Here is a 22,296-nt window from a genome sequence, read left to right as displayed (position 1 = left end):
TCAATAAGGCATATTATGAAGAATATTCTGAGGAATGTGTTAGGGAAACATTGGAGAGAAGTCACTGTATAAGTATGTTACTGTATAAGTAATCACTGAATAAGTATTATTGTAACTGTATGCTGATAGTTTTATGTTTTATGGTTATCATAACTATAAAGATGACTCAGGTATGAATGGAATGTATTGATCCAAGGAGTCGTAGTCAAAGTAGTGGTCTCCCTAAGTGACCGGAAGATAGGCATTTATTTTGAAGGAGCCCATCTTACTGTTTAGGGCCAAAAGGGAAGAGATAATGGAAGTAGCATTGTGGTTTATTGCTTAGATAAGTCTGCCCCTTTGTACTGATAGCAAATAGCATGCTGTGTAGTTGAGGTATATGCATGCATACCTAATACTAACCAATGGAGAAGCTTTATGCTCAGTGTATGGATTGTACTTAACCTTTCGAAACTCTGTAAGGCGTGGCATTTGTCCTCTCACGTGAAGGCGGTAGACAGTTAACTATTTTAACTGATTTGTATTCATATACATCGTTATTATAGCCTGTGGACCCAACGACGCGTGAGCGCGCACGGCTGGGACAGAAATATATGCTTATTATCCTTATTCTTTTATTAAATACTTTATATTCTAAATTACTGGTCTCAGGACATCTTCCAAAGAGCGGGAAGCTCAGAATTTCGGTTGAACTTAACAGTTTCTATCAAGTTTAGTCCTTAAAACTGTTATGGTTATTATTATAGGAGATTTTAATATTCACGTGGATGTTGATAATGCTTGCCTTAGTGCTGCATTTATCTCATTGTTGGACTCGATTGGCTTCTGTCAGAGAGTACAGAAACCCACTCACTGCTTTGGCCACACCCTCCACCTTGTTCTTGCATATGGCATTGACATTGAGCATTTGGAGGTCTTCCCACAGAACCCTCTTCTGTCAGACCATTACCTCATAACTTTTGAGTTTATACTCCCGGAGTGTACACCGTTAGTCAAAAGTTTCTACACCACATGTCTAACTAACAATGCTGTAGCTAAATTTAAAGAAGTGATTCCTTCTGCATTTGATTCAATACCACATCTCAATGTGACGGAGGACTCCTGTGCTAACTTTAGTCCGTCCCAGATTGATCTTCTTGTCGATAGTGCTTGTTTTGTTAGACCTTAGTGCTGCGTTCGACACGATTGATCATGAGATCCTATTACAGAGACTGGATCAGTCGATTGGCATTTCAGGTACCGCACTAAGTTGGTTTAAATCCTATTTATCAGATCGATCTCAATTTGTATTTGTAAACGATGAAGCCTCAATGACCACCAACGTTAATCACGGAGTTCCACAAGGTTCTGTGCTTGGACCAATTTTATTTACCTTATATATGCTTCCTTTGGGCAACATTAACAGGAAACACTCCATAAACTTTCATTGCTATGCAGATGATACTCAATTATATCTATCGATCAAACCAGAGGGGACCAACCAGCTCACTAAAATTCAAGAATGTCTTAAAGACATAAAAACATGGATGATCTGCAACTTCCTGATGTTAAACTCAGACAAAACTGAAGTTATTTTACTGGGCCCTGAACACGTCAGAGATCAATTATCTAGTGATGTGGTTTCTGTAGATGGCATTGCCTTGGTATCCAACACCACTGTAAAGAATCTCGGCGTTATCTTTGACCGGACTTGTCCTTTAACTCCCACGTTAAGCAAATCTCAAGGACTGCATTTTTCATCTACGTAACATTTCAAAAATCAGGCACATCTTGTCTCAAAAAGATGCAGAAAAGCTGGTTCACGCATTTGTTACTTCCAGACGAGATTACTGCAACTCCTTATTATCAGGCTGCTCTAATAAGTCTCTTAAATCCCTCCAGTTGATCCAGAATGCTGCAGCTCGTGTACTCACAACAACTAAGAAAAGAGATCACATTACTCCTGTATTAGCTGCTCTGCACTGGCTCCCTGTAAAATCAAGAATCACATTTAAAATTCTTTCTCCTCACCTACAAACCCTTGATTGGTGATGCACCGTCATATCTTAAGGAGCTTGTAGTACCATATTGCCCCACTAGAGAGCTGCGCTCACTAAATGTGGGGCTCGTGGTTCCTAGAGTCCAAAAAATTACGATGGGAGCCAGAGCCTTCAGTTATCAAGCTCCTCTTTTATGGAACCAGCTTCCACTTTCAGTCCGGGAGGCAGACATTAAGAGTAGACTTAAGACTTTCCTCTTTAATAGTGCTTATAGTTAGGGCTGAATCAGGTTTGCCCTGGTCCAGCCCCTAGATATGCTGCTATAGGCTTATAGGCTGCTGGGGGATGTTTTAGGATACACTGAGCACCTGTCTCTACTTATGGATGAATTTACATCTCTCCATTGCACCTTACTAACTCTGCTTCCTCCCCGGAGTCTTTGTGACTTCACATCTCATAGGGTCTATTGGACCTGGTGGTGTCTGATGCCTGGTGAGCCGGCCTCCTGCCATGGACCCTGCTGATCGCCCGCCCCCCTCCTCTCTACCTCCTTCTGTTTCATGGATTGGAGGTCCATTCATACATTGTCATATTCATGTAATGTGTTTATGTAACTCTGTTCATTCTGTACACATGACATCTATGACAAGGTTTCTTCCATTTTTTTCCCTGTGAAAGGTTATTTTTGGGGAGTTTTTCCTGATTCGATGTGAGGTCCTGGGACAGGGATGTCGTATGTGTACACATTGTAAAGCCCTCTGAGGCAAATTTGACACTCCATGTTTGACTGGTCTTTAACCTCCCTAGGTTCACCCACACAACTCCACTCCCTTCACTGCTTACCAGTGGCTGCTTGCATCCATTTCAAAACATTGGTACTAGATACAGGACAGGGTCCAACTTTACACCCCAGCCCGTTCACTCCGCTTGGCATCTGTCAATCAGCTTGTAGCTCGGTCACTACGAGCTAAACACTCAACAAAGTCACGACTGTTTGCTGTTCTGGCTCCTCAATGGTGGAATGAGTACCCCATTAACATCAAGACAGCAGAAGGTCTCTACATCTTCCGCTAAAAAACAAAATACACATCTCTTCCGACTATACCTTGAATACAAAAAATATTTTAAAAATGTTGCACTTTGGTAGCACTTAAATGGCACTTATTGGCACAATTTCTTCAAGATTCTTGCTGTTCTGAGTTTGTACTCATGGTTGAATGCACTTAAGTTCGCATTGGATAAAAGCGTCAGCTGAATGAAATGTAATGTTCAGAGTCATTACCGTTGAGCTGAGATGTCTGATAAAGGACTGAAAATCTGTAGTGCTTGTTTGAGCATTTAGTAGCAGGACTGAGGACAAACTCACTCGCTGTGTTATGACTGGCTTTCTGAGCTGTGGGTTCACATACTGTAGCAGTCCCAGAGCTGTGAATGACTCTTGGTTTGTTATGGCACCAGTAATGGATAATGAACGGCCTCTCACCTGTCTTGGGGTCCACAGAGAAGTACGGCTGGCCGTGAATGATGCTGTACACGATACGTGCACTGTTGCCATATGTGGGGTCATCTGCATCGGTGGCAGTCACCTGTGTTACATAGGTTCCTTAACAAAAACATATGTACACAGGTTATTTAATGATGTGTTTATTTTCCAACAGAACAATATTGAATATCAAAATCTCAAGTTAATTATCTTGGAAAACGTTTTTTAGATAACAAAATAAATATTTTGGTAAAAGGTTATTTTCTTCTATTCATTAATTAAATCAAAGACGTTTGTTCTTTTGATATAATGACATATTTAATTGTGTAAGCTGATCTGGAGATCCTTTAATGATCATTAGTGCATCAGAATGTATAGTAATAAGTAGGTAAGGTTCATCAATGTGCTTACATTGATTCAGTGAGAGAAACAACTGTTTTTCCAATGTTTCAGGCAGCAGTGCGATCTGGAGCCTTGGATATTTTAGGTAGACATGTGGCTACCGAAACCATATTGACATGGAAGAGCAGAATCATGACAAATCATGACTGGAACAATCATAATCGGTAAAATTGGTCTTCTTGTCTCAATCCAATAAACAAATAGTCAAAGCATACGGCCAGTTATGACAGTTAGCTAATGTGGAACTCAGGCCAACACCACAAGTGAAGATTAAAAGATGACCGGTTTGGTTGAAATTGACATATTATTGCCCTGCTGAAAGGCTTTTTATTTGATAACTAGTGTTCTGTAAATGTAGATTGTATAGACCCACTAGTGGAGGTGAAATGCTCCCCACTCTTTATTTGGCGCATGTGGCCAGGTGTTACTGCACCATTAGGATATCTGTTAATGGCCTTGGTAGCCAGGTGGTAACCTGAGTTTAACCTTGATTTGTCAGGACATTGAGTCCTGTGGGTCCACATAGTGCGTTAGCATCTTATTGTCATGGAAATACGGCAAGGATCTAGGATGTTTCCTGGTACTCCACAGTAGACAAAGGTTTAAATGCATTTTTTAGATATTCAGGCTAAAGCTCTCAGTCATCTCTCCATCCGCTGGCACCACAGGAGGGTCAGATGTGGTTTGAGTGAAATGTATCAACAACTATTGGACGGATTGCCTTGCAATTTGGTTCAAACATTCATGTTCCCCACATGATATAGTTAATGATGTTGGTAATGTTTATGACACTGCCATCAATCTCAACTACTTAAAAGCACTATTTTAGACTTGTTTTAGCATGTTGTCTTCGAACACTAGTCATTTAAGCCCAAACTCTGGATGGACAGGGACAACTACAGTCGGGGAGTGATCTTCAATGTGTCACTGTCTTTATCAAATGTATATTCTTCTTGGCTCTGGCACTGGAAATGTAAGTTATGTGCTTTTTCTAGTCCCATCAAAGTCTGCTTACTGAGACATTATAGACTCCAACATGGCCAGTATTCTACCGTTTCTCCCTTACCATGTTTGAATTACAACTGCATATGCCCTTTTAGCCGTTTTAATTCACTCAAGATACACATGTCAGGAGTACACAGGCCTAATGTTAGTGAGAAGTGTAGCAGGCAGTGACTCTCATGGTGTGGTAGACAATTTTGCATTTCATTGAATATTTGTAAGCACACTCATTTTGTATGTTTCCCAGTACCATCAAAGCTTTATATCTTATTTATTAGCCTATCATAGTTGGCATGTTTGGTATACACATGTTCTGGACCTCGTGTACTCTTTCTTTCAGGAGGAGGAGTTTGAAGCCTTCCAGGTGGGTGCAGTGGTCCTGTGGTGGCAGATATGGACACGGCTGCAGGGATTTCCTTTCCAACCTCTCCATGTTTCAGTCACCCTGGAGAATCAAGTTGTAATGACTGAGATCTTGGACTGATACACTAGTGGTGTTTGGATTAATCTATGCTCTCAATATTAGCTATCTGGCGAAGCTGAGTGGCTTCTTTGAATTCATCCAGGTTGTCCTGTTAAATCTGGATGATGGTAGAAAGCAGCTCAAACCTAAGTTGCAGGCCTTGAAAAATGAGCTAGATGATTCATAGTCAGTCTATTGGCGATAGCAGTTTCTGTCATGGTCCCCTATTTATCTGTGTCTGCCTGGGCGTGGCCTCTTTTCCCCCCTCCTGCTGCCAATCAACCCACACACATGAAGCCCATTCCCTCATCAAGCTCCCCACTATATCTGCCTCAGTTCTCCCTCAACAACTCGTCAGATCGTCAGTTCTCTTTCCCAGAACGACTGCCCCGGCCTCTCTGATTACAGATACATTCTAGTTGCTAACTTGTGCTTTTCCAGCTACAGCCCCTCTGCTTCCCCGGAATCCCCCTGAAGAACAGCCTAGCCACCCAACCAGCCACCAGCCTGCAGCGGACGCCAGCGCGAGTTCCACACCTCTCTCTGGCCTTCGGAATAAAGGTTATTGGTGTTTAACTCCAGCTCTGTGTTCTTGTTTTTGGGCCCTGCACAATCATAACAGTTTCTTATATTGTCAATTTCCAACCTAGCTGGCTAACATATTGTTAAATACAAAAACTTTTCATGACTCCTTTCAGTTTATAATTTGTTTTAATGTTTGTTGTGAGAACAATGTATTTGATCAGTGATTTATTTGTTTATGTTGGCAGCTGTGTGGTTTAATTTTGGCATAATGTGTAATGTTGTGGTAAAAAAATTATGTTGCTGAAAATAAATTAATTGCATCTAACTGAGTATTTGTATTGAGTTAATGCAACTTTAATGGTTCAAGGCAATCAGTTTCCTTAAATGAATTGAGTTACTGCTATACCATTTTGAGTTATTGTAACACAAGCTATTTAAGTTAATCAGACTTAAATCATATATTTGCTGTTACATAATGTTAATGGGTTCATACAAACATTACAAATAAGTTTAAATAATGAATATGTTTTAAGTTCAATACAAAGAATGGAGTTAGTACTAGTCATGTATTTACTTAAGTATACCTAACAATAGATAATTGAGTTAGGAGTACTCTATTTAAGCATTTTTTCCACTAAAAGGATTTGAGTTATTTAACTTAAATGGTTTAAGGCAATCGGTTTCCTCAAACTATTTGAGTTGACTTTACTCATCAGGTTTTACAGTGTACCCAGTGTGTAAAATGTAGCTATCAAATAAAATATGAACAGTAGATAATTAATACAAAAATAAGGTATCTAAACATAATACACAACAGAAAAGTCAATATACCTTAATTAGGGGCTGGAGAAAATATTCTCTAAAATATGAGATGATGAGTTTATACATCGTAAGTGTGTAAAAAATGTTTACATGCATTAGGTATATACGTTTATCGTGTAACTTAATTAATTAATTCCCCAAAAGTTACTTTAAGTGAAATCTCATTATAGTTCTAAAATTCTTTCCTTTTTTTTTTTTTTTTTTACATTTTATGTCTGATGGCACTACATTGACTTCATGCTAACATTTCATAAACTCAGTTCTACCTCCCTTTCTCCTCCAATGACATCAGGGTTAATTTTTGGAGCCACGTAGATATACACATGACAAGTAAAGTGAGCTTTATGTATAAGATTAGAGGGTTTCCCCTTTAAGAAACAGCATAGAGCTGTACCGAGATGGCTGCATCTATTCTTAGCAGTCCATTCCTCATCGATAGGATTTTGCTTTTATGGTATGGATACTTGCTGTTAGTTACCAAGGGCTAATCCGCTGTACAGTTTGTTGCCGTATTTCTCTGCAACCCAAAAATACCGGGCTCACACTTTTTCTCTTAGAGCACTTTGGGCTTCAGCTGAAGCCTTAACAGCTTAATTAAAGCCTAAAGACCTTGGCTGTTAAATTACTTCTCAGTAATGGCATTTAGTTGACAGATGGGCCACTAAGTCTGGCTTAGTGTGTGTGTGTGCAGTTGATACAATTTACTAAATCCAAGTTGAACCAAGAACTGGGGTGAACCAAAAACCTTAGGAAAAAAAAGAATTCTGTATCTGATCATTCAGATCCCATCAAAGTGTGTGGACGTATGAGTACACTCTTGTGCAGCAGATCACAAAGTTGCATTAAGAAGACAAGTGTAACCACAGCCAGTGTTGCACTCAATTGTTCATGACAATTTCTAGTCACTGCTGGGGTTTATGTCGATAATCTTTCAGAAAGTTACAGAAAATGTACACTGCTCCTTCTAATCTGATAAGAGAGGTATGGGGGGGGGGAGGAGTTCTGTCTGAAGCTGTTCAACCATCCGACAAGAAGCATACTGGCAGTTTAAGCCTTTTTTAATTAACAAACATGTGTGACAAAGTTTAAATCTCATTTTAGAAATAGCGATAAATATGGTTTAGTTTATAAAGGTTAACAACAAGGGCTAAAATGCTTTGAATTAGTTTTCTAGTTTAATGTCTATTTAACTGTCACACCAGTCAATCACTAACAGATTATAACATTGAAGTGAGCCCAAGTCAAATGGCTTGTGATCTCTGACCTCCCTTTGGACTGCTTGTAATAGACCTTATTCTACTGAGGACATAAAAGGACATTAAACAAGAGCATAGTGCACTTTGGATGCTTGATGCTTCTAGTACTTCCACTTTTGATGATTTAAAATATCCACAGCAAAGAAGAGAAAGTGCACTACAAAGTGCTTCTTATTCAGTCTCAATGTGAAAGGCCTCCTCCAATGGTAACTCTACAGTTCTTCTGTCTGGAAATGGTTTACTTAATACAGAAGATTGATCAAAACCTTTTCATGCATGAATTAAGGCAATGTTTGTACAATAATTACTAAGCCATTTCAACACAACTCAAATACCAACTAAAAGAATTATTAAAATATCATAATCAACATTTTATCAGGAGTCAGTCCACTCAGCACATTTTTGGAACTAGCAACCCGTAGCTCGGTGCTATCAGAAAAAGCCAGCTAGCAAAAAGCAAGACTACTCCACACAGATTCTAAACATCTTGACAAAATCCTTCTGGGTAAAAGCATCACGAGATAAGAGCCAAAGGACACAGCAACATGAATCGCTTTAGCACTTTACAGTCAGCAAATGTTGCTTACCTTTGTTGATTAGAAGAAGAAAAATGCTGTATTTGGATGTATTGAACACCAGTAATATACAAGTGAAATATATGGTTTGGTACATGAGAAATGTGCCAAAATGCCAATTTGGCCTAAATTATCTGTACTAGAAACTCTCTTAACATTTTTCTGCTTCACTTTTTCAAAGTCAAACTTTGCAGAGAGACTGTTCAGATATTATGCTATGATCTGGGTGGGGGCTAGACATTTGCACAGCATCCTTCCAAGAGATAATCATCCTGAAATTGCTTTTTTTCCCTAGGCAAACCTGAAACTTCTATTTTTGCTGTGTTTCATCTTTATTTACTCTTAACCAGTAACAAATATACTAATATTTACACATCTGAACAAAAGCTCACATGGGTTGCCTTTATCATAACACCAACATTATTCAAATAGCCTTTGTGGTTGCAGAGATACACAATTTTTAGTTTTGGTATGCTATTTTGAGCAGAAATCTAAAAAATAGGTCAGTTTTTAAAAGGTTAATAGTGTGTACTTTTGTATTTTGATGCTCTGGCAACATTGATGGGCAAGTAAATAAAATAACAATTAAAAAAAAATGAATGCCTTCTTAACTCAACCTCTAGCAGTCCTACCTGTTGGAGACATCTCAGGGACACTGGCACTGTAGGGACCATCAGGAAATTGTGGCTCGTTGTCGTTGATGTCCTGCACCTTGATGATGAACTCAGACTGTGGCTCCAGAGGGAGCCCTGTGTAGATGCTAACAGCCTGGGCCTTCAGTGTGTAGTAGGTCTTCTCCTCCCTGTAAAATATCACATGTTGCTGCACTAGTATTAATGTCTAATCAACAGAGACTACATGAGGATTATGTAGTGAGGCTCTAAAATATCTGTTGTGATAGAAGTTACTGTAATCTGGTGGCAATTTATCAGGTGTCACATGTGGGAGAGGAATCTGTAGGGTACTAATTTAAGAACCAGTGATCTGGTGCCAGAAAGACAAACAGGACCCCTCATTCTAGATAGATGCTGATTGGCTCCTAGGACATGGGTCACAGTTGGGTGCCATGCTATTGTTCCAACAGCCATTATTCCAAAACCCCAATAGGACATTTCTTCAGACTATTGGCTTTTGTAATAATGGGCCATTAAAACAATGGATATTCCCTGCTACCTGTAACTGTCCACGAAAGGACTACTGCCCATAACCCTGACGAATCAGTCAACATTTACATGCATCGTCTCAAACACATATGGTAATGTTAACGCCTGGAACTTTGGTGAGAGAAAGAGCCTCGGCCGAAGGGAGTATAAACAAATAAGGATACTTGATCGTTTTGACCCAAAAGAGACAGGTCTAAGAAGCAGTTTAGCCAATTACTGATTAAAGATATAAATGAGTGACATACAATACAAGGCGCTTTTTTAACGACATGACAACGGCGAGCACGAGCACTTCTCTTCCAAGAAGTCTCGACCCGCTAAAATCTCTCCTCCAAGACCCCTTTGAAAGAAGAACTTTGGCAGAGAAACTACAGGTAAATATATATATGTAGTACCATATTGCCCCACTAGAGCGCTGCGCCTACTAAATGTGGGGCTACTCGTGGTTCCTAGAGTCTTAAAAATTAGGATGCGAGCAAGAGCTAGTTATCAAGCTCCTCTTTTATGGAAGCAGCTTCTTTAATAGTGCTTATTCAGTTTAGGACTGAATCAGGTTTGCCCTGGTCCAGCCCCAGGATATGCTGCTATAAATTCGTAATTTGTGATATTGGGCTATACAAAATAAACTGAATTGAAAGTGTAATTGCTCATATTGGCAGGTCTTCCTGCTAATGCCATTCGACCTCTACAGCTCATCCAGAATGCAGCTGCTCGACTGGTCTTCAACCGACCGAAATTTACCCACACTACTCCGCTCCTCCGCGACCTTCACTGGTTACCGGTGGCCGCCCGCATCCGCTTCAAAACATTGGTACTTGCGTACCGTGCTGCGAACAGATCGGGTCCAGTCTACATCCAGGACATGGTCAAACCGTACACCCCAGCCCGTTCACTTCGCTCGGCTTCTGCCAATCTGCTTGTAGCTCCTTCACTTCGAGCTAAATCACGACTGTTTGCTGTGCTGGCTCCTCATTGGTGGAACGAGCTCCCCATTGACATCAGGACAGCAGAAAGTCTCTACATCTTCCGGCGCAAACTAAAAACACATCTCTTTCGACTATACCTTGAATAGGTAGCACTTAAATGCCGTAGTAGCACTTAAATGTCCCTTACCGATAGCACTTCAGTAGCACTTAAATGGCACTTACGGATAGTACTTTGTAGTTTGACTTTATTGAAGAAATTGTACTTGCTTGATTCTTGTTGTTCTGAGTTTGGACTCACGGTTTAATGCACTTATTGTAAGTCGCTTTGGATAAAAGCGTCAGCTAAATGACATGTAATGTAATGTAATGTAATATTGGATTGGCCAATGCAGCACCTTGCTGGATGACTGCAGTGTTCAAGCAAAAGTTGAGCCAGATGATGCAGAGGGGTAGATTAGCATGAATGATGGGGCTGTGTAACATCGGTCTGAACCCGCTCTCCCACCCAGCTTGACCTAAGGCTATTTCAAACTTATTGATTCCCATTACATCAACATTTAAGTAGAGAAACACTTGAAAGGGTTGGTTTTTGCGTCCTCATTATTGTTGTTAACTATGCTAGTTTCTTTACTGCTCTACCTTTTTAAGCAGATCATTTATAATAACATGTGCTATTATGCATATTCTTTTATATTTGATGCCAGTAGTTTCTCTACTTGAAGCTCTGCATTGCATACATGACACTTATTACTGAATTGTTATTAATATTGATGAGTACTGACCTGTCAAGCCCCACCAGTGCATGTATATCCCCCGTCATTTGATCAATGGTGAAGATGGACCCAGCTCCTTCTCCTGACAGAGTGTACTTGACTGCGTTGTCTTCATTGTCCATGTCTGTGTGGAGCTGCAGAGGGAAACAATAGACAGAGAGACACAGAACATTAGAGAGCTTTCAACAGTTAAAGCTACAATGAGGAACTTTATTTTGGTGGTTCCTGTGGACCGAACACCAGATTCCCTTGAGAAACCCTCTCATTTTCCTACAGCAGGATCTGACAGTCTGCTCTGCTCAGTCCTGGTTCTGGTTCTTTCGTACCTCCCTTCCCTCCACGAGGCCCAGGAATACGGCCAGGGTCTCCAGCAGCCTGGTGTCGGTGTTGGCACCCAGTGGGGACCGGAGAAGCAGCGGGGAGAACACCTGGAGACTGAGCTCTACTTCTCCCTCCAGAGCTCCGACTGCAGGTGGAGGGGAGGCTGCAGTGAAGCCGGATCTGTGAATGTCACGGTGGACTGGTGTCTGCTAGAGCAGTGATTCTTAACTATGGGGCCCCTGATTGGGCCGCGAGCACCACCTAGAGGGCCGCAAACAACTTTCAGTTTTGTGCCTGTGGGCCGCGGCACCGCATAGGTTATCAATTGAAGACAGCAGAGATATTACTGTTATCCATGAGACGCTCAGTTACAATACAGCTCTCCACCGCTTGATGGCGGTAATGCATCAGTCAGTTCTTTTACAAGCTCCAATAGGCAGAAGAAGACACTCGGCCGGCTAGCCTGTAGCAAAAGTTATGGAGAAGTATTTAAAACGAAAACATGAAGTATATAACACAACATCCCTGGCAAAGAAAGCACAGAGGCGCCTCTACTTCCTCCGTAAACTGAGGATGGCAAGAACCCCCCCACCCATCAGGTGCACCTTTTACTGTGGCACCATTGAGAGCATCCTGACCAACTGCATCTCTGTGTGGGGCGGAAGCTGCACTGACTTCAACAGGAAAGCCCTACAGCGCATAGTGAACGCAGCTGGACGCATCATCGGTGCCTCACTCCCCCCCCCCCCCCCCCTCCCTGCAGGACATATATAACACATAAAGTGACCATGATTGTGAGCGACTCCTGCCACCCTTCACACGGTCTCTTCAGCCTCCTGCCCTCGGGGAGGAGATACCGGAGCCTCCGGGCTCGCACCACCAGACTCTCAAACAGCTTCATCCACAGGCTGTCAGGAAGCTGAACTCTCTCCCCACTCTCCCACTCCCCCTTTTAGACACATATGTCTAAATTAGAAACACAATTTCAGATCTTTGTATGTTTGCACATCGAAGAAATGACAAATAAAGCTGACTTTGACTTTGATATAAAAGTGATAAACCCCCCCAAAAAAAAGTCTAAATGTTTGCGCAGATACAATCCCGACTTCACTGAGTAGGGCTTTGTTAACAGAGGTGACGAGCCAGGGCCAGTGCCCAGTGTGTGTGGAGTGTAAGCTAACACTACCAATGCAGCACTGAAGCCTCAAAGCTAAAGTGGCATCTCAAGACCAAACTTCAGCGCTCGTGGGAAAGCCGGTGGGATTTTTCAAGAAAAATTAAAATGGGCTCCAGTTGGGTCCGTGTACTTTGTTCGTTTGTTTTATGGTTCATTCGAAAATACGGAAATACCATGGTTGCTTTGTTTTCTGTTGGAAACCAAAAACAAGCGAACAAAATGTACACGGACACAACTCCAGCTGTCACAGATATGAAGAGCAACTTCCGGTTCCGCAAACATGAAGACAGCTGAAGCATATGATTTGCAGATTATAAGGCTATATTTTCATTTGCACATTATTTAATTTTATTCACGGTTTATTTGATTTGAAAAGTATTATTTGGAATGTATCAATTTTATTACCACATATTGTTTATTTATCAAATTTAAGTTTCTCCATTTCTTTGAGTCCCTCCTTTGGTTCTAAAATCTATTTATTAGTTATTTTTGTGTTAATAAGCTTGACTTGAGCCTTTACATTTGTTCTTGTATTAGCTTGATTTGTTCCATGAATTGTTTGCCTGTTGGGTGTCTTGTTGTTGTGCAGGTTTATATACACATGATGAACAAATGTCTTGATGATCACAAAGCGTCATGTTTTTGCTTGTTCAACTGTAAGTGGATTTGATTTAGTTATTGAATACAAATCAAACAAAGAGGGAGATCAATTAGTTAAATCAATACGGTGTTACTATTTGAATGGGCCCCGGACCACTTTGTACTAAAAAGTTGGGCCCCAAGGTCAAAAAGGTAAAGAACCACTATGCTAGAGGTCCCGCATCTGAACTGAAGGAGTTTCTGGTAAACCTGCATGATTTTATATGAAGCTCAAGGGCAAGTTCAATAAGGAAGACACTCTTTACACTCCTGTTCATTCAGGACAGTCACTAATTCTCCCAGTGATTACTCCATCAGCTGATTAGGGGTGTTGTAAGATTCGTGTTCAAAGCTCCGGGTCCCGTGGCCGCAGGAAATTCAGGATTCGAGTTAAAGTTTAACAATATTTAATGGCAAAGATAATACTCATGTAGCGTTCACGATCGTGGGGCCAGAAAGGAGGAACTCTCCACAGACGGAGTGCAGCTCCCAGGGAGCCACAGACCGGGGCTGTCTCGAGTCTCCAGACCAGTAGAACCATGTCTCCCCAGAACAAATGCTCGGTCGTTAGTATGGTCATGCAAATGAATTCACACCTAAAAGTTAGTTCCATTGGTCAGTTCAAAGGATGCAGCAGTTCTGTTCGCTAAGCCAATTAGTAAAACTAGCGGGGTCAAAGCTCACTCTTCCGGTCAAGGACAGGAAGTTCCCCTTCACAATAAAACCCTATTATCCTGCCTTCCGAATAAAAGCAACACATTAGGTTTCAATCGGCATCCATTTTAACTATTGTCTAAACAATAAAACATTCATTCATTCTCATGCATCATACAGTTAATAATTACATTTGTCATTAAAACAGAATAAAACAGTGATCCTCTCTTATGTTTCATAATACATTCCTCCAGAATATTCCTCATAATATTCCAAATTAATTATCATATCTTTCTTTATGTATTACTTTAAAACATAAACTTCTCTTATCTACATGTGCAAATATATATAAAATCCACTACAACCTAACAGTGTCTATGTTAAATGAACCAATCAGATTCTGTGCAGTCTCTGTAAACCAATCACATTGTTGTTGTCAAACTTTTAAAATATGTTCTCCTCTCTGCTGTTGTCAGTTGTCATTTCAGTGCAACCCTCCTCCACCCCAGGCTCCTCCAATCAGCATTCAGTTCTGCTCATCATTCATCATTGGGTTACAGCAACTCTATTCTTTTACACCACCACCAGTGTCTGGACTCCAGGGGAATTCTGGCTTAGTAGATATCAGCATCACTACACCTTGCTTATCCTAAGTCAGGATGGAACAAATACCCCCTGCCACTGATCAACTCAGCGTTTGAACCTCTGGCCACGATCTTCACCAAGCTCGACCTCCGCAACGCGTACCACCTGGTGCGGATCCGGGCGGGGGACGAGTGGAAGACGGGGTTCAACACCCCCCTCGGCCACTTCGAGTATCTGGTCATGCCGTTTGGACTCACTAACGCCCCTGCTTTGTTCCAGGCGTTGGTGAATGACGTTCTCCGCGATTTCTTGAATCGTTTTGTGTTTGTTTACCTTGATGACATTCTCATCTATTCCGCAGATCTTCTGGAGCACCAGCGTCATGTGCGAATGGTCCTCCAACGCCTACTGGAGAACAAGCTGTTTGTGAAGGCAGAGAAATGTGAGTTCCACGTAACCTCTGTTCGGTTCCTGGGGTTCATCATTGAGACGGGGCAGGTGAGGGCTGATCCGGAGAAGGTCAAGGCGGTAACGGAGTGGCCGACCCCCGCCTCTAGGAAACAGCTACAGCAGTTCTTGGGGTTTGCTAACTTCTATCGCCGTTTTATCAAGAACTACAGCAAGCTTGCATCCCCCCTCACGAGACTCACCTCCACCAAGACCAGGTTCTCATGGACGCCGGAAGCCAGTCTGGCATTTGGACTCCTTAAGGAGCGGTTCAGCTCCGCCCCCATCCTGATCCAGCCCGATGACACCCGACAGTTCGTCGTCAAGGTGGATGCCTCGGACACAGGCGTGGGGGCTATCCTGTCACAGCGCTCGGACTCTGACTCCAAGCTTCGCCCTTGCGCATACTTTTCGCGCCGCTTGACCCCGGCGGAGGGGAATTACGATGTCGGAAACCGGGAGCTGTTGGCTATTAAATTAGCTTTGGAGGAGTGGAGACACTGGCTGGAGGGGTCCGCTCATCCGTTTGTGGTCTGGACAGACCATAAAAATGTGGAGTATATTCGGACGGCCAAGAGGTTAAACTCTCGCCAAGCGCGGTGGTCGCTATTCTTTGGACGTTTCGACTTCTCTATCTCCTACCGTCCAGGGAACAAGAATACCAAGCCTGACACTCTCTTTCGCCAGTTCTCACCCGAGGACCACTTCCCCTGTCCTGGTACCATTCTCCCGGCAACCTGTATGGCAGCTTCTCTCAGGTGGGAGATTGAGGCGGTGGTGCAAGATGCTCTCCGGACCCTGCCAGACCCCGGTGGCGGGCCTCCCGGCCGTCTCTTTGTTCCCCCGCCTGCACGCTCCCAAGTGCTCCAATGGGGTCATAACCGTTTCTCCTGTCACCCGGGCATCAGGCACACCATCAACATGCTCCGGCGGACCTTTTGGTGGAAGTCGCTGGAGGCGGACACCAAAGAATATGTCCTACCTGTTCCCGCAACAAGTCGTCACATCAACCCTCTTCCGGGCTGCTGCAACCACTCCCGGTGCCACATCGTCCCTGGTCTCACATCGCCTTGGACTTCGTCACAGGCCTGCCACCCTCACAAGGGAACACGGTCATTGTCACGGTGGTAGACCGCTTTTCCAAAGCTGCCCACTATGGTGGTCAACCATGTGTTCCGGTTGCATGGGATTCCGGCGGACATCGTGTCGGACCGTGGTCCCCAATTCACTTCCCAGGTTTGGAGAGCCTTCGGCCAGGCTCTGGGCGCAACAATCAGCCTGTCCTCCGGATTTCACCCCCAGTCTAACGGGCAGACTGAGAGGCTAAACCAGGAGCTCGAGGCCTCCCTCCACTGCATGGCCGCATCAAACCCTTCAAGCTGGAGTACTTACCTGTCCTGGATAGAGTACGCCCACAACTCCCTTACTACTTCGGCCACTGGTCTCTCGCCATTCGAGGTCTCTCTGGGATACCAGCCCCCCCTGTTCCCTGCTCAGGAGGTGGAGACAGCCGTTCCCTCGGTGCAGCTCCACATCCGTCGCTGTAGGAGGGTGTGGAAGGATACCAGAGCCGCTCTTCTCCGTACGGCGGAGCAAAATAAACGGGTGGCAGATCGGCGCTGCGTTCCGGCTCCTTCCTACCAGGTCGGTCAACGGGTGTGGCTCTCGGCGAAGGACATCCCGCTAAAGACCGAATCCCGGAAGCTGTCCCCCCGGTTCATCGGCCCATTTGAGATCCAGGCCATTATCAATCCATCTGCGGTTCGACTGAAACTCCCCTCATCTTTGAAGGTCCATCCGACATTCCATGTCTCTTTGATCAAGCCGGTGTCCACCAGTACTCTGTGCCCTCCGGCCATACCCCCTCCGCCCGCCCGACTCATCGACGGGGCCCGGTTCACACGGTCAGGAGACTTTTGGATGCTCGCCGGCGGGGGCGGGGCTTCCAATTCCTTGTGGACTGGGAGGGATAAGGTCCAGAGGAACGCTCATGGGTGCCCCATTCGAGAATCGTGGACACCACTCTAATCCAGGATTTTCGTTGGCTACATTACATTACATTACATGTCATTTAGCTGACGCTTTTATCCAAAGCGACTTACAATAAGTGCATTAAACCGTGAGTCCAAACTCAGAACAACAAGAATCAAGCAAGTACAATTTCTTCAATAAAGTCAAACTACAAAGTACTATCCGTAAGTGCCATTTAAGTGCTACTAAAGTGCTATCGGTAAGGGACATTTAAGTGCTACTACGGCATTTAAGTGCTACCTATTCAAGGTATAGTCGAAAAAGATGTGTTTTTAGTTTGCGACGGAAGATGTAGAGACTTTCTGCTGTCCTGATGTCAATGGGGAGCTCGTTCCACCAATGAGGAGCCAGCACAGCAAACAGTCGTGATTTAGCTCGAAGTGAAGGAGCTACAAGCAGATTGGCAGAAGCCGAGCGAAGTGAACGGGCTGGGGTGTACGGTTTGACCATGTCCTGGATGTAGACCGGACCCGATCTGTTCGCAGCACGGTACGCAAGTACCAGTGTTTTGAAGCGGATGCGGGCGGCCACCGGTAACCAGTGAAGGTCGCGGAGGAGCGGAGTAGTGTGGGTAAATTTCGGTCGGTTGAAGACCAGTCGAGCAGCTGCATTCTGGATGAGTTGTAGAGGTCGAATGGCATTAGCAGGAAGACCTGCCAAGAGGGAGTTGCAATAGTCCAGCCGTGAGATGACCAGAGCCTGGACCAGAACCTGTGCCGCCTTCTGAATGAGAAGGGGTCGGATTCTCCTGATGTTGTACAGCATGTACCTACAGGAGCGTGTTATTGCGGCAATGTTGGAAGTCAGGGAGAGTTGACTGTCGAGCGTCACTCCGAGGTTCCTGGCAGTCGGAGTCGGAACCAGCACTGAGTCGTTGAAGTTAATAGATAGGTCGTGGGTGGGAGAGCCTTTTCCTGGAAGGAGGAGAAGTTCAGTCTTGTCCGGGTTAATTTTCAGGTGGTGTGCGGACATCCACTGAGAGATGTCGGTCAGACAGGCAGAGATTCGTGCTGCTACCCGTGCTTCAGATTGGGGAAACGAGAGGATCAGTTGGGTGTCGTCAGCATAGCTGTGGTAGGTGAAGCCATGCGAGCGAATGACAGAGCCAAGAGAGTTGGTGTACAGAGAGAAGAGAAGAGGACCAAGGACTGAACCTTGAGGGACCCCGGTAGTCAGAGGACAAGGCTCAGACACAGATCCTCTCCAGGTTACCTGGTAAGAGCGGTCGGTGAGATAGGATGAGAAGAGTGAGAGCGCGGTGCCTGAGATACCCAGGTCCTGGAGGGAGGACAAGAGGATCTGGTGGTTCACTGTGTCAAAGGCAGCGGAAAGGTCTAGAAGGATGAGGACAGAGGAGAGAGAGGCTGCTCTAGCAGTGTGAAGCTGCTCAGAGACAGCAAGGAGGGCAGTCTCTGTTGAGTGGCCTGTCTTGAATCCAGACTGGTGGGGGTCTAGAAGGTTGTTACAGTGAAGAAAGGAGGAGACTTGGTTAAAGATAGCTCGCTCTAGAGTTTTGGAGAGGAAGGGAAGGAGAGAGACAGGTCTGTAGTTGTTGACTTCAGATGGGTCGAGAGTGGGTTTCTTCAGGAGAGGGTTGACTCTTGCCTCCTTCAGAGAGTTGGGGAAACAGCCGGTTGAGAGGGAGGTGTTAATGAGATGGGTGAGAAAGGGAAGAAGGTCAGGAGCAATGGACTGGAGAAGGTGAGAAGGGATGGGGTCAAGGGGGCAGGTGGTTGGGCGGGCAGAGGTTACTAAGGTAAGAACTTGATTAGGAGACAGGGGGATAAAAGAGGAAAACAAGGGGGAAGAAGGTGAAGTTACTGGAGGTGTAGTTGAGGAAGATGGATTAGTAAATGAAGAGCGTATGTCGTCTATCTTTTTTGTAAAGTAGTCAACAAAGTGGCTTGGTAGAAGGGTGGAGGGAGGGGGGGGAACAGGGGGGTCAAGGAGGTTGGAAAAAATTGAGAAGAGCTTTTTAGGGTTAGATGAAGAGGATTCGATTCTGGATTGATAGAACAAACTTTTGGCTGCAGTGATGGACGCAGAGAAGGAGGAGAGAAGAGATTGATAGGCAAGCAGGTCACTGGCGTGTTTGGATTTACGCCATTTCCTTTCCGCTGCTCGCATTGTGGCTCTCTCGGTGCGCACCGGTTCGGACAGCCACGGAGCCGGAGAGGACTTGCGGACCTTTCGAGTCGTAAGAGGACAGAGAGAATCAAGAGAGGGCGACAGCGTAGAGAGAAGAGTGTCAGTGGCGAAGTTAGGCTGCATAAGTGCGAAGGAATCGGTTGAGGGGAGGGCTGACAGAACAGAGGAGGCCAGAGAGGAGGGTGAGAGGGTGAGAGGGTACGGATGTTGCGACGGACAGGTGCAGAGTCCGTTGTGGGAGGGTTGTCACATCCGGAGAAGATGGGCAGGGCGCCGGGAGGCTCCCGTTGAGGGGGGGGGGGGGTACTGTCAGGATCCCTGTCTGACCCATTGTGTGTTTACCTCTGTTTTCCAAGTCTCCTTACCTCATGTGTCTGTCATCCCCTGTTTGTGTGTTTTGCCTTGTGCTCGTTGTGTGTGTGTGGGTGTGTACCTCCAGACGCTGCCCGTGGCCACTCCCCCGAGCGGTGCACAGCTGTGGCCGTTTGGATCATCACCGGCTCCATATCAACACTGGTCGTGCAGGCCTGGGTTGTCAGTCTGTTATGTTTTCTGCCCCGGTAGTTCCCACTGCCGCTCCATGAGATTGTCCACTGGCTCGTTACGCTCGGTAACTCTCTCTCTCCTTGTTCGCAGAGTACCTGCTCTCTTCTGCCTGCCTCCGGTGTTGTGCCTCGGGACTCACACCATGATTTGCGGTGCCAACCTCCGATGTCGATCCTCGGGACTCACGCCGCGACCTGCCTGCCTCCGGTGTTGTGCCTCGGGACTCACACCGTGATTTGCTGTGCCTACCTCCGACGTCGATCCTCGGGACTCACGTCGGAATTGCTAAACCATCCTTACGGAATAAAGTTCCTTATCCCCATCCTGTCTCCTGTGGTCTGCTCTTGGGTCCTAACCCTGTTCTCCCGTGACAGAGTCATTAGTTTTAATCTAAACCTTTTTCATAACCAGTTAAAAGTGCCTCACAGTAATTAGAAAAACATTGCTCCCGTGAGCAATGTTGGGGTTAGGTGACATGGGCTAGCAGAGCTGGGGATCGAACCTCCGATCCTCTAATTGAAGGATGACCCTGTTTCTCAAAACATCGCAGAGGCAGAAAATTAAGAAACATTCCTGACATTCAGCTGAGTTTTAGATTGAACCAAAAATGTCAACTTGTTTCAAAATTATCTTTGGGCTACGATAATAAAAACATACAATCTATTGCACAGTTGGTTTTACTTTTTCTGTCGTCATTGTCCTCCTTTTCTTCTTTTTGTCAATACATTCATCTCTTTTTCATCTGCTCTCTGTCCTTTTTATTTAAGGTGCATCTGTTACCGCAGTCATAGGGATGAGCAGATTTAAGTTAGTGAGCAAAGAAGAGAGTAAATATTGACTTATATTCATCAGCGCCCTATTTCTCGTACCTGAGATTACACAAAATCACCATAGCAACACATCAAAATATTTGAACCTGCTCCAGCGCAGGCTCATTCAGTCTAGCTGGATAAACTGGCCACTCCCCCAGAAGAAAATGGCAGCTCCCTTGCCTCATTGATGAAGGAGCGATATTAGTTAAATTAACGTTTTATAGGGAGAGATTTCTTCCAGATCGCCAAGATAACGCCGAGATTCTTTACAGTGGTGTTGGATGCCAGGGCAATGCCATCTACAGAAACTACATCACCAGATAATTGATCTCTGAGGTATTCAGGGCCTAGTAAAATAACTTCAGTTTTGTCTGAGTTTAACATCAGGAAGTTGCAGGTCATCCATGTTTTTATGTCTTTAAGACATTCTTGAATTTCAGCGAGCTGGTTGGTCTCCTCTGGTTTGATCGATAGATATAATTGAGTATCATCTGCATAGCAAAGGAAAGTCTATGGAGTGTTTCCTGATAATGTTGCCCAAAGGAAGCATATATAAGGTAAATAAAATTGGTCCAAGCACAGAACCTTGTGGAACTCTGTGATTAACGTTGGTGGTCATTGAGGCTTCATCATTTACAAATACAAATTGAGATTGATCTGATAAATAATTTAATTACAGCTACTTTGAAGGAATGTGGTACATGCCCTATTAGCAAAGACACATTAACAATATCCAACAGAGAGGTGCCAATTAAAGGCAACACGTCTTTAAGCAGCCTCGTTGGGATGGGGTCTAAGAGACAGGTAGACGGTTTAGAAGTAGAAACCGTTGAGGACAATTGGTCTAGGTTAATGGGAGAAGAGCTATCCAAATATACACCAGGGAATACAGCCGTTTCCAAGGCCACTCCTCTTGATGACAGATCGGCAGTGGTTGAGGGCAAGAGATCATCAATCTTGCCTCTAATAGTTAAAATCTTTTCATTGAAGAAGTTCATGAAGTCATTACTACTGAGTTCTATAGGAATACACGGCTCCACAGAGCTGTGACTCTCTGTCAGCCTGGCTACAGTGCTAAAGAGAACACTGGGGTTGTTCTTATTTTTCTCTATTACTGATGAGTAATAGGCTGCTCTGGCATTACGGAGAGCCTTTTTATATGTTTTAAGACTATCTCGCCAAACTAAGCGAGATTCTTCCAGATTGGTGGAACGCCATATGCTTTCGAGCTTTCGTGAAGTTTGCTTTAGGTCGCGGGTCTGAGGGTTATACCACGGAGCAAACCTCCTTTGCCTCACTGTCTTTTTCTTCAGTGGGGCTATCAAGTCTAGTGTCATTCTCAGTGAGCCTGTAGCACTATCGACAAGAAGATCAATCTGGGACGGACTAAAGTTAGCACAGGAGTCCTTCGTCACATTGAGACATGTTATTGAATCAAATGCAGAAAAAATCGCTTCTTTAAATGTAGCTACAGCACTGTCAGTTAGACATCTGGTGTAGAAACTTTTGACTAACGGTGTACACTCCGGGAGTATAAACTCAAAGGTTATGAGGTAATGGTCTGACA

At 44.3% G+C, this 22,296-nt stretch overlaps 1 protein-coding gene across 1 annotated transcript in view; it reads right to left on the bottom strand.

The window, feature by feature from the left end:
* cdh12a (cadherin 12, type 2a (N-cadherin 2)) overlaps positions 1-22,296 on the bottom strand; it is a 65,507-nt gene that overhangs the window by 31,206 nt on the left and 12,005 nt on the right. Inside the window, exons 2-4 of the mRNA XM_034556107.1 lie at positions 11,379-11,503; positions 9,140-9,309; positions 3,463-3,582 (exon numbers count right to left, since the gene is read on the bottom strand). Of these exons, the coding sequence (XP_034411998.1) occupies positions 3,463-3,582; positions 9,140-9,309; positions 11,379-11,503 (415 nt within the window). The remainder of the gene's footprint in view (positions 1-3,462; positions 3,583-9,139; positions 9,310-11,378; positions 11,504-22,296) is intronic.

This window comes from Cyclopterus lumpus, chromosome 17 (assembly GCF_009769545.1).
Source record: "Cyclopterus lumpus isolate fCycLum1 chromosome 17, fCycLum1.pri, whole genome shotgun sequence".
Lineage (NCBI taxonomy): Eukaryota > Metazoa > Chordata > Actinopteri > Perciformes > Cyclopteridae > Cyclopterus > Cyclopterus lumpus.
The sequence above is the reverse complement of the archived record's forward strand: the minus strand, read 5'-3'. Positions and strand labels throughout refer to the sequence as shown.